Below are 19064 nucleotides of genomic sequence, written 5' to 3'. Positions count from 1 at the left end.
TGATGGATTGCAATTTCGTAATCCACATTTATGCTCTCTGGATTCAATCGAGGCCAAAGTTAGCGTATCATGTTAAATAAATGTATATATGTTTCAGCTCTTTTATCCGGCAGCAAACAAAACAATATAGGAAAAACTGCACCTCCATCTTTTCTAGCTAGAATGACGAAAATTTGAGAGAGAAAAAGGCTAGGAGAGAGCAAAAAAAAAAGTGCTGTCCGTAAATAATTCCTTCACATATTCACTCCACATTGAGTGATATTCCCTATCAAATTTCAGGATGCGCTGCAGGTCGGACTGGTCTTTTCTTGAATCTGTTAGAAGAAAACGTTCAAAATTTGTCGGACTGTACTCATAACTGGAATACTCCTCAGGTATATTTATTGCCTCGCGAGATTCTGGATTGGCTGGTGCTCTTATTAAAGTTTTAGGATTGTTAAAAAAAATTCAAAGATGTATATTTAACTACCCAAATTCTCTTCTAATAAACATGTGTGTTCTTAATAAATAACATATTGCGCTAATATATTTGACTTAACAAATAATTTCCATTAATTAAATTTATAATAATTTAAATGAAAACATTTATATAATTTTCTATTCAAAATAATTTTTGTCGCCGAGTTGACCGTGTCCGAATAGAACAGACAATGTGAGCGCATGCCGCCCAGGCGTACAAAGCTGAGGGATTCGTTTTGTTATCTGCGGACCGCAATGGCACCCAGTGTGTGTCTTCATCAGTTTGAATAATTTTAACGGCTCGCCATCTTGAATACTGGAGATGTGGTCGCAACCCGTGTTTTTATAGGCATGAATAATTTGCATAATCTGTAAGGCTCTGTAAGGTGGTAGATAGATTTCTATTGGATATCAGACTGGCTATTATATCAAATATTCGCTTTCGGGGACACTGTTCACAATAAAATATTCACGAAAAACACTCTAATATGCTAGACGTGGAACTTCCTGGAGAGTACAACCGATAGGTCTGGATAACAAAGACAAAATGCTGTATGGGTGTTTGTTATGGATTGCAAGAACCTATTTTGTTTACTAGCATATTTTCTCCACCCAGTTCAGCTGATCTCAACCCAACTGAGATCGGCTGAGCTGGGTGGCGGTCGACAACCCTCACGGGTAACTATGACCACTGAAATACACAAGAAGCCGCACCATTCATGGGCACCTCAGCACACACCGAAACACCGACAATCGAATTCTGTCGCCTGGTCTGATGAATCCCGTTCCCAGCTCTGTCGTGCTAATGGGCGTATCCGCATATGGAGAAGGCAACAGGAGGCCATGATACCTGGATGCACTATTGGTGTTCAACAAGCTGGAGGCAGTGGTGTTATTGTTTGGGGAGTATTTTTCGTGTCATGCTCTGGATCCTCTGTTCACCTTTAATCAACGGCTCGATAAGATCGCCGGACTTCCTATCGTCGCCGACCAAGTATACCTCTCGTGATGACAGTGTGTCCAGGGAACTCCAGCATGTATCAACAAGACAACGCGCCATGCCAAAGGGCTCGGCAGGTTGCTAACTGGTTTCAGGAGCAAGACAGTGAATTCTTCATCTCCCATGACCGCCGAACTCAGCCGATTTTAACCCATTTGAGCATGTTTGGGACCAACTGGAAAAGGACGTTGGGTGCTACGTCCATCCACCTGCCCCTTATGGGTAGCACAGTTGGTATAATCATCGTCCTCCCAACACCGAGTGAAAAAGACCTAAGTTCGAATCCTGTCACGAGGAATTTTGATCAGTCTTTTATCACACGTAGCTGAATTAGTCGATCACAAGCGTGGATAGGATGGTTTTTTCTCCCGGAAACTTGGGGTTTTTCGTCCCACAAACGGTAAATCGATCACAGCATATACGTAATTAGCAAACATTCTATATATGGCGCAATATGGTCTAAATTGCTAATGTGTCCACAGCAGCGACCAACCGATTGATGCATGTTGACGAAAAAAAATTTTTTTTCCAGATTTAATGTGACCGTATCGCGCAGCAATCTTTGTTATTGGTGTGAAAGGAAGTTGTTTGGTATTGGGTCGAAATAACGGTACATTCGAGCTAATGGCTCATTCAAATAGGATGTTTACATACAGCTCACAGGTCTTGCAGCACTAATAAAAGAAAACAGGTCACGTGATTACTGTTTGTTTACGTTCTCCATTTTAAAATGTGAATTCTGTACTGATATCACGGATTATACCGCAGTTTTACATTTATTTTAAACATTCAAACTTTTAGAATTTACTGCATGTTGAGAACCTAACAATAAGATAGCTGATAGTAAAAGTAAAGTGCAGCCATTATCAACCCACTGCAGGATGGAAGCCTCCTCAACAATTCATGCTAAGGGAAATGGACCATAAATCTGCCACGCTGGTCCAGTGCGGGTTGGCAGATCGACCGTATTCAGCAGTCAGGGGCTTGAACCCCGGTCTACTCAAACAGCGTGTGTTACTGCACTCCCGCTCCTGACCACTCGGCTACGGAGGCCTTTAGATAGCTGATAGAAAAAGTTTACACAAGCCAAAATTAGAAAACTTAGATAAAGTGCTCATTAATGGTTTTTATTAAAACGATCGGAAGGTTCGCTATATCAGGGGTCAATGATTACTGCCAAAGCAAAAGATTAAAAAAAAAAAAAATTGACATTGATACAACGATTGCTTTTACTCATGGATGGTTAACTAAATTTAAGATAAAACTTTCAAGATAACGGAAAAATCGAAATAACGGTACCTTCAATCCCCGATGGTGCCGTTATTCTGAAAGTCTACTGTATTTTTTTATTATTATTTTTTTATTATTCTAGTGACGTTTGCCTGTGCTGCTTCTTGGGAGACAACGTGCGATTAGTATATTATTCTTTTCACTACAGTTTCCGATTCATTTTTAAATTTCTCTTTTCATATATTTGTGTGTGTTATTTCTCTTATTTTGTTTTTCTTCTTTTATATTTAGGGTATGAAAACGAAAGTCTTCACAAAATCTTGAAGAAAGTAGAAAAGTCAGCAACTATGATGATGGATAGGTGGAAGATTGAAATCAGTAGTTCGGGAAACTCAGATGAAAAGGGGGATCCAATTCCATGTAACATCTTTAATAACTACTTTTCCATAGGGGTTGTAAGTACTGAAACACTAAGGCAGTTTTTTGGCTAAAGCCTCAAACTACGTGGAAGTTTTACTAGTGGACAGGTTAAGTGCTATTGCATCATTTTTGTACGTAGTGAACTACCGAAGTAGCCAAATTGGCATCGTTTTAATTATATCTCATACTGGGAAAACCTTCACAACGAGTTGCCATGATATTGCACTACCTCGAATAAGTAACGCTTTATCAATGGAGAAGACTGATGTTACTTATTCTAGGCGGATACCTCCACCTTCAAGGCTCATTGGCCTCTCCTTGGTGGATAGGTAGGACCCAGGTGTTGCAATAGTGACAATCCAGTTATGAAGTACAACTACACATTATGAGAGATCTCTCATATTGTAACATCTCTCATACAAATGTATGGTGGAGTTATGAGAGATCTCACATTGTGGCACATCTCATTGTTCAGTTATACTTCATAACTGGGTTTTCACTATTACAACACCAGGGAAACTTCGCACCCACCGACGGGAGGCCAATAAACCTTGAAACTGTTCCGTCTGGGTGGTGGTATCACTACCACCCAGACGGAACATCATTTTTGACACGTAGTTCACTGTGTCAAAAATGATGCAATAGCACTAATCTGTACGGTACAGAAACACATTACCAACGTTTATGTCGTCGAATACTATTTGTCCTAGTAATCACTTGTTGAAGTCACGTTATGTCAAGGAGTTAGATACATTCTTGCTGTATGTACACCGTATCCAAAAATTTCGTTACTTCATACATGTACCCCTTTCTATTTTTACTTTAATACTGAATACATCACATATCGTCAAATTAATATAAGAAACTTATCTCCGAATATATCTAAGTTCCAAACATTTCCTCATTCATTTCACAAGCACACCATATTTTGTGCAACGCTATGTTGCACAAAATAAATAAATTTTAAAAATTTTTAAAAATACTATAAAAGTAGTTTTTTTTTTTTGCTGAATAGCTCGTTTTTTGATGCCTATTATAAAATAAGTTTATATGTAAAAACAATTTCATTTGACTAGGACGGTGTATGTACTAGGACAATATCCAAAGATGATATAACTTAATATAATGCATAAATTACAGATTACGAACAGATATTATTCATATTATAACAATTAATGAAGTAAAGCTTATTAGAGTTTTTGGTTTAAACAAACTGTCACAGAGCAATATGATGATGGACTTTCTGTTGTCAGATAGACTTATGTGAGATTTAGTTAGTATTAGCAATGGCCACATGGTGCACAGAAGCATGTGCAGCACCAGCCAAAGAAAAAATAAATAATAAAATAATAAGAGAAAAGGAAATAGACAGCCTATGCGTTTCCCTCCTCCCTTAGGTAATTATCCAGCTGACCTTTGAATTTTCCCAAACTGTCAGCCTCTACCACCCATGTAGGTAACTTATTCCAGTAATTATAGCTGGCTAAAATAAAACTTCCTGCAATCCAGTCTAAACATCTCCCCAAGTAACTTGAAATTCTGGCCAGAATTGTTTATAACCGTGAAACTTTCGTCCTCATTCATTTTACTTATGTCTCTCAGAGCCTTACGCATCTCAATCAAGTCTCCTCTAAGGTGCCTAGTTTCCACGCTGTGCAAACCCACATATTCGAAGTCTTTCCTCATATGGACGCCCTTTTGCCGATCTCACCAGGCGAGTTACCCGTCTTTGGACCCTTTCAAGAAGCGAAAAGTCTTTCTTTAGATGCGGTCTCCATACTTGAACACAGTATTCCAAGTCTGGTCTAACAATAACCTTATATAATAGGATTATGACGTCCTTATCTCTACTCGCAATTTCTGGATAAATCATCGATAGAACACTATGGGTATTCCTTGCAACCATTCTACAATGCTCGGAGAACTTCATGTCTGACCGTATCGTAATACCCAAGTCCATTTCCTAAACTACCGGGTTTAGTTCAACTCCACCAAGTGTATGTTATTTTGGGGTTACTGTTCCCCAGGCGTAATACTTTACACTGTTGGATTAAACCATAGCTGCCATTTTTTTGACCATCTCTGAAGTTTATCTAGGTCACCCTGAAGAAGCTTGCTGGGCGGTGATCATTAACTACTTTACCAATCTTTACATCATTTGCAAATTTAGACATCATGCCCTCTATCCCTTCATCAATACCATTTATGAAAATCAAAAACATCAGTGGGCCTTATACTGATCCTTGGGGAACCCCACTTCTTACATCAACGCAATCTCAGGAATAACCATTTATCACAACCCTCTGCCTCCTGCCCTGAAGCCATCCATCTAAGTATATTCCCTGAGATTCCAACCAACTTATAAAGCAACCGCTCATGTGGGACTGAGTCAAATGCTTTGCTGAAATCCAAATAAACAATGTCGCAATTATTCCCTAAGTCCAGCACTTGAGTGACCCTGTCAAGACAGCTAACCATGATTAGTTAAACATGATTTTCTCTTTACAAACCCATGCTGAGTATCCTTCAGAATTCCATTTTTATCTAAATGATCCTGAATTCCACCCTTGACCAACGTCTCCATGATTTTTCCTACTACCGCGGTTAGGCTAATTGGCCTACAATTTCCCACTTCACTCTTACAACTGCCATTATGTATTAGAGATGCATTGGAACTTTTCAAATACAATGGAATCTCTCCAAAGTCCAGTGATGCTTGCATAATTAGCTTCAATGGTTCAATGCACTCATTTGCCACCGCCCTTAAGATTATAGAGTATATACCATCAACCCCAGCAGCCTTACTGGTCTGTAGGCTCAAAAGTGTTTTCATTAAATAAACGTGAAATTTCAACATCATTAATTGCACATTTTTCAACTTCACTCCCATAATTTCTAATTGACGTAAAGGGTTTTTCTTCTGTAAATATCGATGCAAAGTAACTACTGAGTTCATCTGCAACTTCAGCTGGGGTATCTAATACTATCCCACGTCCATTACATAAGGGTCCTATCTGGTTTTCCCTTCTCTTCTTTGTATTTATATATGTGAAGAATTCCTTATCCCCACTCTTTGCTGTCTTTGCCAGCCTAACCTTTTCTGCGGCACTATTATAGATAAATTTGTATCTGTTATAGGCTTCAGTACTTTTCCATGGCATCTTTTTCTGCTCAAGTAATGTGGCAACTTCATTATTCATTCAACTTGGAATCCTCCTCGTGGAGTATTTTTTAATGGTATATACGCATTCAAGGCTTCTGTGATTAATGTTTTAAAGGTATACCATAGTTCAATTATATTCGCTCTCTGTGAAATATCTACCCAGTTAATAGACGCCATGTAGCACCTTAAGCCCTCGTAATTTCCTTTCCTGAAATTATAACCCATTCCTTTGTCTTTATCTACTGCTACCTCTCTCTTCATCGTCCACCGTAGGACACCATGATCAGTTCCTGTACTATCAGCCCTATTATGTCATCTGGTTCATGGATGATGTATAGAATATTCTTTTCCCTAGTACTTTCCCTGACATGTTGATACAAATAGCAATCATCTAGTTGATTTAAAAATTAGTCCCCCATGTGGAGTTCCCATTCCATTTGCATGTAGAGGCTCTCATTATAATCTTCACAATCATCTGGCCTATAGATTACTCCCACTCTCATTATACCTTTGCTTCCAACAGATTCTGCATATTGCATACTGCATCATATTGCACGCCATACAGATTCTACACTAGCATGAGAAACGTCTGAATCCGGGAAAGCTTTCGTCGCGCTCAGACTGCTTTTGATAAGAAGCATGACCCCATCACCCCTTCTATCTTCCCTAGCCTTCCTAAATACATTATACATACCGTACTGAAACTCATCATCCCCTATCTCCAGGTGGCACTAGGTTTCCGTAAGGTCTATTATGTCAGCGTTACTTGTCCTAACCAGCAGTTTGAATTCACTCATTTTATTGATGACAATTAAGACAGTGTTCTTGTATAGTTAACAACCCTAACACACCTCAAAGTTATTTAAGCTTGCTTCCCTGGCATTATCTGCGCCGTTCATTTGAAATGTTTCTGCCCTCAGAACATCTTGCTAATATGTTCTGTTGCGGTAACAAACAAGAACTCGTGAGGTATGTGCAAGTGTTCTTTGACCAATATTATCAGATAAACGCGTATCTATATTACCCTTGGCCCCCCCGCCAAACTAGCAGTTTCCCTGAACCTTTAAGGTATCCTCAATAATACTGCCAAAACTCTTGCACCACCTTTGTTTAAATGTATCCCGTCTCTACAAAACTGATTCCTTCAAGTGCGGGCCAAGCTGATAGAAATTTTCCCCTCAAAAGCTGTGCTTGTTTTGTTTGTTATTTGGTTTTTAGGAGTATTAGCAACTAAGGCCATATTGCTCCGGGGATATGCGATGGTCATTCCCTGACCTTTCCGCATCCCCCGTATTTGGTTGTCACGGGCTCGAATCCCGGTCTAATTAAGAAGCGTGTGCTACGCACTGCCGCTCCTGCCCACCTGGTTACGAAGGCGCCACCAAAAGCTTTGCAGAATCCTTCAAGTCTTAAGTTAATCCACAAGGCTTTCACAGCATATAATCCCTCTTATCGTGCTTAGGCAGAATTTCAGACATAGACATTGTGACCTAACTCGCGGAATTTCTTCAGCATGATCCTATATTTGTCTAACAAATCGTCAGATCATGTATGCTTAATATCATTAGTCCCCACATGAATAATAATATTCTCTTTACCCCTCCCCCTAAAATCTGACAGTCTGTTGGTGACATCGTTAATGTTTTAAACAAACATTAACGATGACAAACCCTGGCAGACAAACCCTGTTTCTAGTCCACTTATCCTTGTTACAAAAATATTTCCCGTTTTCCTGACAATGTAATCTCCTAATAAAACTAAGGCCGTTTGAATCAGAGTAGTTTGCACTTGGTTATTCTGTTCTGAGGCCCGAATCGGGAATTCATCACTTGGTAGGTTAGTACTAGAGTCCCTAACCAGCTCCCAGTTACATTATTCTCGAGGGCAAGCACCCTTTTTTTTCAGTGACTCAAATTGTTCTAGCAATGCACCAAATTTTAATTTAAGATCGGTGCACTCGTTAAAACGGTGACAAAGAAAAGAATCTCCAATTGAGCTACGATTATCCACTCGAGTACCTTGAATATATGCCACAGGTTCTGCAAAGGATAAAATCATGACTTACCCGGAAATCGCCATCGGCTATTTCCGTACAAGTGCGGAAATAGCCGATTCAAGGCGGATCTTGTAATAACCATTATAAAATTTACTAATTAATAAAAGAAACTTTCAAAAAATTATATTTATAATATTACAAAATATCAAACGATTAAAGGAAAAAAACTTATCAAAATAAACTTTGCCGTACACTAAATAACCTTTGAAATCCTGCTCACTAATTCTGCTCTAATCCCCCTCTTATCTATACTTCTTTGCTGTCGCTATGAAGAGCTCCAATAGGCACGTCTGCTCCCCAAGCAACAGCTGGTCATCAGCATCAATATACTGTTGGGCATAGACAGAGAGAGAAACGGTTCTCTCTCCTCCCTTTGGAATTCCTCTAGACCAGTGGTTCAGTGGTTCCCAACCGATGTGTCTCGGCATACTGGCGTGCCGCGACCCTTTTCAAGTGTGCCGAGAAATTAGGAAAAATTCCATTGAATGCGATGGCAGTCACTTCCTGTATGCCGTTAATATCTTTTTTTTTTTTTTTTTTTTTTTTTTTTTAACTTAGTGTGACGTGAGTGACAAAAGATTGGGAACCACTGCTCTAGACACAGTGAAATCGTGAGCAACAATAAGATTCGTATACGGGCTATTTTTATATTTGAAGTGGAGGCCACGGACCACCCAAAATATTAAATTATACATGCAAGTATATTAACAATTATTTTTTATATACAGTGGTATGTACTCATACTACGTTAGGCTGTTATAGCGCGAGTCTTTCAACATCAGGGAAGTATGCCATAATTTATCTTTAAGCTTGCTGAGAGACTCGCAATATTAATATAGTCTATGTTCGAACATACAAATTTGTATTTGCCCGCAGAAATTCGTCAAACCAAAAACTGAGAAGTCCAAACGCAAATATTTTCAAATTTATGTACATGTCCGGTAAGCTACTCCACGCATCGAACACAAGTTGGTCTTGCTTTTTCAACTCATCTATCGCCGTCCATTTGTGTAGAATTGCAAGGGCAGCCTTTTGCCTCTCCAAACCTTAATTTCAGTTTTAAGGCATTTTAGTCTTGCACTCCACATGCGTTTGATTTTTAAATCCTCTAACTCCATTTCAAACTTTGCTTCATGTGGGCTAAAAGTTAAAGAGCCGCAAGTTGCTGACCCCTGCTCTATTCTATCGTCTTCATCGAAAACCATAATCTGGTGAATGTCCATGTAACGTCGTTACGGTATTCTTATGATTTCAGTAATCAAGAAAATCCAGTTTTGACTTAATGTTCCTGTCTCTTTTGTTTTTAATTGTAAATTAGAAGAGCTGTTTCCGCAATTCACGATTATTCTGAGAGTCAGTATGGTTTATCTTTGTCCGACCACACCCTTCCTCGCGACTTCTCATTTTCAAGGCCGTGAGCCGTTTCTAGTGCGCCTTTGATAATACCATAGGAGAGCACTTCATCATGGCTGCAGCTTTAGTGATACTAGCACCTACTACCCGAACATCTATTGTCAATCCTTGTTCAAATCTGTAAAGTCACATCGCAGTGCAATGTAAATTGCGGATACAGTGTCCGCTATTGCCCTATATACAAAACTGTAGAGACGTCACATTATCGATTGACGTTCGATTTTCTTCAGAGCAAGTAGCGTTCCAAACACCTTTTCACGGAATGTATGCTTCTCTCACAATATCCTGATACGCCTATATTTAAGCGGACATGACTGAGACCAGATACACAATGCATTTTATTGGCTTATTATGCTGCAATATTGAAATGTGGTTTTTCATCAGTTCTTTTAACATGTTGTAAAGAATGAGTTACCGTTAACAGCAAATGCCTACACCTAGACACGAAGCTTCTGTATGCTGTAACACGAGAAAATAATATGTATTACTTTCTCAGTGTTAAACTGACAAATGTTACCTACTTTTTAGGAAAATAAAATGTACAATCAGATTGTACGCATTTCTATTGCCCTGTGTCTGTTGGTGAGAATGAAATGTCTGTATAATTCGCTTTAGTGGAAAATTGGATACCAGGCTGTACGCAAGCTTTAATGGCTATACTTGGCTCAGTATTAAAAATAAGAAGCCGAAGTATTTTAGAATACATTAACTAGATACCAAGATTGTATTTCCCATAATAAAATCCATATATAAAATATTGTTTCGTAGTTGATCTCTGAATCTTTATTCTTTTCAGGACGCTTCTATAGCTATTAAATTCCATGCCGAAAGAGAAAAGCATCCAGAAAAGTTCAACAGCAGGTACTCATGTTATTGACTCGATAAACTCGGGAAATATTTTGATGGAATGTATTTTTACTAGTTGTGTTATGTAATAAGCTAGTTATCGTAAATATTATGAGTTCACGAAATTATTTTGTTGCATACTTTGGGGAAGGAAGGGAGGACTATGAAACTTCAGAAAATGTTTTCATTTATGCAACAAATATGGTATAAACTGGACAGCTGTCTCATCATGGACTTCATGCTGACAAAATAGCATGATGAGAGATTAAATAAATGATGAAGGTTGCAAATTACTTTTTTGAATATAATAAAGACCAAATGTCATATACTACCTGAAACAGAAAAATAATGGTAAAAAAACAATTTTTTTTAAAGCTCAAATGGTACAAGAATACAATGTAATGGAGGTTAAAAACACATTGCTAATCGTAGAGCATTGAAATAAGAAGTTTGCAAAAGTACTAAACGTTGGGGGGGGGGGGATTTACTTATTTAATACAGATCCAAGGTGATTAGAGGAGACAATTACGGTTTATACCCTCATTTTAACTGTTTCTAGTAGCAAGTGTAACAGGTCACTGTTAACAACCACAATGCATTTTTTGCTGTAGCATACATACCCGAACTCGCCGCTTGCATGATCACGTGCGTTATCTCAGTATGACAGCATGCATGGTCTTTAATAAAATTTCCAAGTTAAATATATACAGATCTGTAAATCCAACTAAAACAAACCCTTTTTTTTTTTTTTTTTTTTTTGTCATATACAAATATTTGCACCCTCTCTGACGAAACAATTTTAACACTAATCCATAATAAATTTTTGCTTGACCAAATACAAACAATCACGACAAAAATAAATTACCATACAAATTAAATGCAGTAAAAATGCTACCGGTAAAATATAGAATCCAGACATTGTATGGAATTCTGAAAAAGTATGAAATAAATTTTTTTCACTGTCCTATGATATTCTTATGTAACTGAATCACGGTTCCCTACTTTTATATAAAGGTATATGGGGGAAATACATTAATATTACAGGATGTTTTTAAATTATTCATTTCATTATGGAGCTCGATTAAAATTTTATCGTAATAGGTATTGTAAAACTGTTTGCTGCACGTAAAGCTCAAAGAATTTCTTATCACACAACCGCCACATGGGCATCTTTGGCAGCAAGTAGAATGTCAAGGTGATAGCCGATTTCATTGCAAGAATTTTGAAGCATCTCATGAAAAGTAGAAGTCACTGCCTGTTTAATCCGGTCTTTTAACTCTGCGACGTTAACTTTTTTGTATACACCTTGTCCTTTATGTATCCCATACAAAGAAATCCATAACAGTGATATCCAGAGAACGAGGAAGCCCTGGAATGGAACAATCTCGCCCTATCCATCTGTAAGGAAATTTTTTTATTGAGGAAATCGCACATGCAATCCTCATGTGATGGTGCTCCATTCTGCTGATAGAACACGTGTGGCTGCTTATCCTCCAGCTGAAGTGCAGCATACAATTCAAGCATATATGTAGAGGTAATTTGATGAGTTCACAGTGTTTTTGTGGAAGAAAAATGACCCAATCAATTGGCTGAAGAACAGTGCGCACCACCCTGGTGTTCACGAAATAAGTGGTTATTTTCAGATTCCCACATGCGACAACTAGTGTCGGTTAGCTTTACCAGACAGGTGGAATGTCGCTTCATCACTGAAAACTATTCAACAGCCACAAAACACACATTGCTTTCTCCTGCACTGTAGCAAATTTAATGCTTACTGTCACAATGCTTGTTGATATCAAGGCTGCCAACTGCATGAGAAAAAATTCACTAAGATGCTTTAATAATTGCAGAAAACCATTTTCAGATACCTATTATAATAAAATTTAATCGAGCTTCATAATTAGGTGAATTTATAGGCACCCTGTAGTTTAGGCTGACGTGGCCTAGTGGTCAGGCATGAGGGAGAGTGTAGCAGCACACACTCATTGAGCGGGGCGTGGTTCAAGCCGCGTGACTACTAAATATGATTAACGATTGTATTCATGATTTATTACAAATTTCTCTGAGCTGGCGGTCGTACTGCTGTATAAACAAGAACATTAGTATTAGCCATATGGTGTAATAAAGCATCTGGCTTTTGCTGCACCAGACAAAAAAAAAAAAATATATATATATATATATATATATAATAAAATAAACGACCTATTTGACTCCTTCTCCCGTATTCAGATCTTTGAATTTCCTCATGCAAGCTGTCAGTCTCCGCTACCCACGGAGGCCACTTATTCCAATAATGAATAACTCACCGGCTAAAAGAAAAATTGCTGCAATCAAGTCTAAACCCTCTTCCTCAGCAATTTGAATTATTGTTCCTAGTTTGTTTGTTTGTTTTTTGTTGTTGTTGTTTATTTTATGAAAACCCCAAACACGAGAGGTATTAGAACCTATAGTATTTAGTACCGTGCTTGGGTTGGAGGTTGAGAAGACGAAAGAAGATATTTGTTGACATTAGACTTGAACTTCTGTAGACTGTAATTTTCAGGAAATACAGTATGAAGGAAGGTTGGTCCAGAAAACGGCAGTTGAATGAATAAACGAGGAAAATGAAAAGTTGGTTCTGAGTTTGAAGTTACAGTAAATGGATGTTGGCTGGTGGCGGCACATGTTCGGACTGTTTTGAAAGAGAGAGCGGGAATTATAGAAGCCAATTCAGAAGAACAGTGCCTATGGAAGTATCTGTAGAAAAGGCATGCAGCAGAAACAGTACGTCTATAGAGTGGAGAGACTCTGTTAGAGATGAGGCATTAATTAACCTAACTGCCCTCTGCTGAATGGAATCTAGAAGCCTGAGAGAGGTTTTGGGGGCACCGCCTCAGATGTGGGAACAATATTTCATGGTAGGGCGGATTTGCGATATGTAAAGAGTGAACAGCTGTTTGGAAGAAAAGTAATGCCGAGAGCGGAAGAGAAAACCCAAGTTGTATTTTTTTTTTTTTTTAAATGCAGAGGAAGCAATATTTGTAATGTACTTGTGCCAAGAGTGATTAGAAGTCAGGGGCCGACCGGGCTGGCCGAGTGGGTAAAGTACCTGCCCGGCAACCCAAAGGTCGCGGGTTCGATTCCCGCCTCGGGCTTGGATCAAAGTACTGCAAAAACCTTGGGAGGTGCAATATGGCCACAGAAGCCGATGCGCCAACAACTACCAAATCAAAAAAAAAAAAAAAAAAAAAGAAGTCAGGGTAATCTCCAAAAGAGATATATCATCTTGTCTAGAAATCGAAGTATCACCAAAGATAAGCATAGGAGCAGAAGAATCCTTTTTTACAAGGTATAAGACAGGACTGAGTTTTGGAAGGATTGAAATCGACTAAGTTGTCTTTGCCCTTTGGAGAATTACCTGGAGATCGGCATTTAAGGAATTAGGTTCCTAGTTCTGCAATTACAACAGCGAAAATTTCAACCTCATTCATTCTACCCCAGAACCTTGTATACCTCACTCAAATTTCTTCTAGATCCTTTTCCCCATACCTTGCTGTAAAGGAATCAGATGGGAAGGATGTTTTGTTCTCAGCTGTTCTTGTGCCTTTGTTGATGAAATAAAACTGTTCACTCTCAAAAATGTTTTAGCAAATAAGAAGAAATGAAAAATTAAACAGAGTATGAGGATTGGTTATGAGTCCTTGGGGAAGGCATTTCAAACTTGCTGGGAAAGAAAGTTCGGGGAGAGTAATTGTGGAAATGTGCATTCTGTATCTGATTTCTCTGTGATGAAGGGGAAAAAGTCGTGAGTTTGTGGGTAAAAGTGGAAATAGATTTTTTGGTGGTCGGAGTTCACATCTCGTGGTAGCAAGATGAAGGGAAAAAAACATGAGAGAAATGGGTAGTGTAGCGTAGAGGACGCGAGTACTGCGACTGAAAGTGACGACTGTTTTTTGGAGGTATGGAAGAGTAGGAACATGTGCGTTGAAAGTTGTGCAGATAAGTGAGCTAAAACAAGAAAGAAACCTGTTCCGGCATCGGAAGGCAGTGATAATGGCCAGCTGTGCAGATATGTGAGCCAAGAAAACGAAAGCCTGTACGCCACTAAGGAAACAAGAGTGCCCAAGAAATGGAAGAAAGCCTGTCTGCCACGAAGGAAGCCTGAGCGCAAGGGAATTGGAAGTAGCGACCATTTCGGACCGTAAGTCTGTTCCTATTTTTTTTTATTGAACTCTGAACTCAAGGACTCATAATCTAGCTCTGTAAGGAATTGAGTAATAGTCCTTTTAAAAAAGGGGCATTCATGTTGTATTAGGCAGGTTAGTTACTAAGGTTGAGATAATTTGTTATGAATGTTAAATGATTATGAAATAATGTAAGGGTGGTATAGGGGTAAATAAAGGGAAGGTAATAGTATAAAGGAATTAGTAAAGAAATTATATTTATGGGGATAGTACTGTAAGAATATGTTAACTTATATCATTAAATTAGGCAAGATGCCAACACGAGATAACATACCAGATGAAGTGTAAAGAGAAAACTTTTATTAATAGAGAAACATCATGAGTAAAGAGGGATGACTAAGATGATAACTAGAGAGTAATTAAGGTAGAATGAGTGATTTGTAGTAAGTATTACTGATGTAAGAGGATACCAGTTGTAATAAATTTCATGGGTTAAAAGCTAAGAGATCTAACAAAGTAATTAGAGTTGAAATGAGTTTTACTGATGTAAGTGATAAAAAATTGGTAATGGCAGAGAATGGTGGAGTAATCTTTGATGATTCATATTAAGTAAGACAACTGATACAAACTGATGTTAATAATTTGTAAATTGAGAATAGTAGATGAGGGAGATATAGTGTACTGTATTGTACTGGTATGGTTCGTATATATGGAAATTGGTATGCATGTATGTAATTGTTTTTTTTATGTGAATGCTATATATAATATTCATTAAAGTTTTGTAAATAAATGTGTCTTTAATGTTCTGCTAACACCCACTTTGCACACCCTAGAAGTTTCTGTGAATTGCAGCCTGATTTGCATTTGTGGGGTGGGATTGTGATTTCAGTAGGGTGAAAGTCAAAACGCAACAGATTTGCGTTTTGTTGGGTTTAAGACGTCAGTAGGGTTCGAACAAAAAAATACCCCCCTCTCACTGTGATTATTAGTTATTAATAACTACCATAAAATTATTAGTTATGTAAGTAAATCGAAGTTCCCGACTTTTAGACAGGGGAAATACTACTCCTCGCTGTTAAAATTAATATCTGTTATAAGTAATAAATATAAGATCAAAAAAGTTGAAATATGAAAAAAAATATATATTTTATGCTTTGCCAGGCATTCTATAAAATGCTTGGATCCTACACTTTTTCGGTAACACACACATGATTTGAAGGCTTTGATGTTGCTATATCATTGAAATGTTTTAGCAAATGGGCCTTACATCGAAAAGCATTTTAACATAATCAAAATAGCTATAAAATTGTGCTTTTTTTTTTTATTAAACCTATGGAAAATACACGCATAACACATGAAATGAATAAATACTCTTTTACTGTAATAAGGGAGTCTGCAGTATTACCAGCCACAAACGTCTGCAGTAATTTGACATGTTTTTTAAAATGTTGTTATAATCATGGCAAGGACTTATCGATAATTTTCAGTACTGTTTCTTTTCCTTGTTTCCAGGGTGAAAAACAAAATGTGGTACTTTGAATTCGCAACGTCGGAAACGTTCTTTGCCACCTGCAAAAATCTACACGACGATGTGGATATCATGGTAAGCCCTCTAATTTAAGATATCTTTGTTTTCGATAGATATTTATATAATATATACATACATTGAGTGACAGTTTTACAGAAAAATGTTTAGCTAATGCTAAATTATAACGGTACTTCTGGTTAGTGGGCTACCAGTTAGAAATAAAAGCAACCAGCCCAAGTCAGAATGATACAAAAACAAATGTGATTTTCCTATTAACACAAACTGATATCATAATTCCTCCCACTTTTTCCCTCCCAAGAGCTCCAAGAGTTCACTTTTGCAGAAGAGCTTGTGTCGTTTCAAGAGTTCAAGTTTTAAAGGGAAAGAAATATTTTCATAATAAACCGATGCTGTCCTCGAAGAGTAAATGGAAGTGCGTATAGACTCCATACATAACTATAACAGATCATTCGAAGTGGACAACGGCAGCAATGGCTCAAAACAAGACATCATAGAGGTAATTCTTCCGTTCCTAAACTGATTCGAAATGGATATAAGACTCAGAAGACTGTTGTGGAGGATGAAGCCTTAACGAAAGAAAGAGGAAGAAATTAAGAAAACAAAAGAACGTTTTACCCTCGAATTACTTTAGGGCATCACAGCGGGACAGTTTACAATAAGAAAGAATAAGGTTATTCGGAAATCCTTGTGTTGACTGGGAGAGTTAACTCCCTTGTAGTGTAACCTGTGTTCTCCTGGTTGAAAATCCCAGAAGCAAAATTCACTTCGGAGTGGTACATAATACCCAAGATTTCACAGATCTTGAATTTAAATTGAAAATTGACTTTTTTTTTTTTTTTTTTCCGAAAACTGGATTAAAAATTTATGATAAGGAAAGCACTGCTTATTGTCGGTCAATGGTTCATATATATGGAAATTTAAGCTTGCTGAGAGACTCGCAATATTCAGACGGTTTCTTTTGATTTATTTTTAATATAGTCTATGTTCGAAAATATTTGCCCGCAGAAATTCGTCGAACCAAAAATTGAATAGTCTAAACGCAAATATTTTCAAATTTATATACATGTCCGGTAAGCTACTCCACGCATAGAACACAATTTGGTCTTGCTTTTTCAACTCATCTATAGCCGTCCATTTGCGTAGAATTGCAAGGGCAGCTTTTTGCCTCTCCCAATTCTAAATTTCAATTTTAAGGCATTTTAGACTTGTACTCCACATGTGTTTGATTTTTAAATCATCTAAGTCCATTTCAAACTTTGCTTCATGTGGGTTAAAAGTTAAAGAGCCGCAAGTTTCTGACCCCTGTTCTATTCTATCGTCTTCATCGAAAACCATAATCTGGCGAATGTCCATGTAACGTCGTTACGGTATTCTTATGATTTCAGTAATCAATAAAATCCAGTTTTTCAAATAATTTCTATATTAATTTCTTTATTGAACGTTCGTCTGCGCGGGTAGCACAGTGGTATCGTCACCGTCCTCCCCACACAGGGTGGAAAAGGCCTGGGTTTGAATCCCGTCGATGACGCGAGTAACTTTAATGGGCTTTTTTCACTCCGTGGCTGAGTTAGTCGGTCTCAGGCGTAGATAGGAAGGTTTTTCTCCCCAGTAACTGGGGTTTTTTCGTCCAGCAAAACAGGCAAATCGACCATAGAACATACACAAATACGGGTTAATGTATTTAATTACGGGCAACCCTAAAATAATAATTTGATTTTTTTTTATTGAATTTTAACAAAAGTGTCAATTTGATTAAAACTAAATATTCCTGAAGATTTCATAATGGTGATTTGGCATGAATTACTAGTTTTCACGTAACAAGTAATGCAGTGAATGGTACACTACTCGAAAACGTGGTCAATTTCGTACAGCCGTGTGATGAAGCAGGACAAAATTGCGTATTATGGTCGTGTACCATAGAATATAGGGGTTGTAAGAATTACCAAAAATGTCGCATTACAGAAGTCGATACAAGATGCTCGAAAATATGGTCACATGACATCAGTACGGTGTATGATCCCTCCAACGGCTAAAAAGGCCTGACAGGGGTTAGCCATGCTCGATATAAGAGTGTCTATAAGATTCTGCGACAACAAATCTCATTCTTCCACCAGCGCAGACCAAGTGACTGAGGAGTTGGCTGTCGGCGTGCAATACCACGCACAAGAGCATCCCACACATGTTAGATCGGTAATCTTCAGTGTCAAGGTTTTCCTCCAAAACTTGAACTCTATGTGATGTGCGGTGCCTTTGTCGTGCATGAAAAGAAAATCTGAACCAACCGCCCCTCCATGAAAAGCCGCGCATAGGGTTCGAGGATCTGTTCTCTCTATCTCTGCGCAGTTACTGTACCCCAATCAAGAACATGAATAGAGGTGCGACCGTTAATCATTATTCCGCTCCGCCCCGGTCCAGAACACCGCCCCCACCGTAAATGTTGCTTTCTCTGATGTCGGAGGGATTGTATCGCATTTCTCGTTGTCTCCAGATGAAATAACGTTTACAATCTGTTTGTAAGCTAAAACCAGATTTACCAGAAAACAGAACTGTTCCATTTGTTAGCGGTCCAAGTCATATGTTCATGGCATTAGTTTCGATAAGCTCCGCGGTGGTTTGGGGTTGAACGATAGTTTAACTCCGCTTCGTTTCACTGTAAAGATACAGGACTCTGTACAAATGGCCAGATATGTGTGTTGAACATTGTTTGTATTGAAATGGCCGTTTGGTTACCCGAAATCAGCAAGCCGGAAATACATGCGCCACCG

The 19064-nt window shown here is 38.2% G+C and overlaps 1 protein-coding gene across 3 annotated transcripts in view; it reads left to right on the top strand.

Moving 5' to 3' along the window:
* Dgk (diacyl glycerol kinase 1) overlaps positions 1–19064 on the top strand; it is a 313927-nt gene that overhangs the window by 256690 nt on the left and 38173 nt on the right. For all 3 annotated transcript variants that reach the window (XM_090388889.1, XM_090388891.1, XM_090388890.1), the window contains 3 exons: positions 2981–3144; positions 10538–10602; positions 16263–16353. In XM_090388889.1, coding sequence (XP_090245015.1) covers positions 2981–3144; positions 10538–10602; positions 16263–16353 — 320 coding nt within the window. The remainder of the gene's footprint in view (positions 1–2980; positions 3145–10537; positions 10603–16262; positions 16354–19064) is intronic.

The sequence above is a fragment of the Mastigoproctus giganteus genome, chromosome 14, assembly GCF_048544385.1.
Source record: "Mastigoproctus giganteus isolate SK-2022 chromosome 14, ASM4854438v1, whole genome shotgun sequence".
Classification (NCBI taxonomy): Eukaryota; Metazoa; Arthropoda; class Arachnida; order Uropygi; family Thelyphonidae; genus Mastigoproctus; species Mastigoproctus giganteus.
Note: the sequence above shows the minus strand (reverse complement) of the source record. Positions and strands in the feature narration are given on the sequence as shown.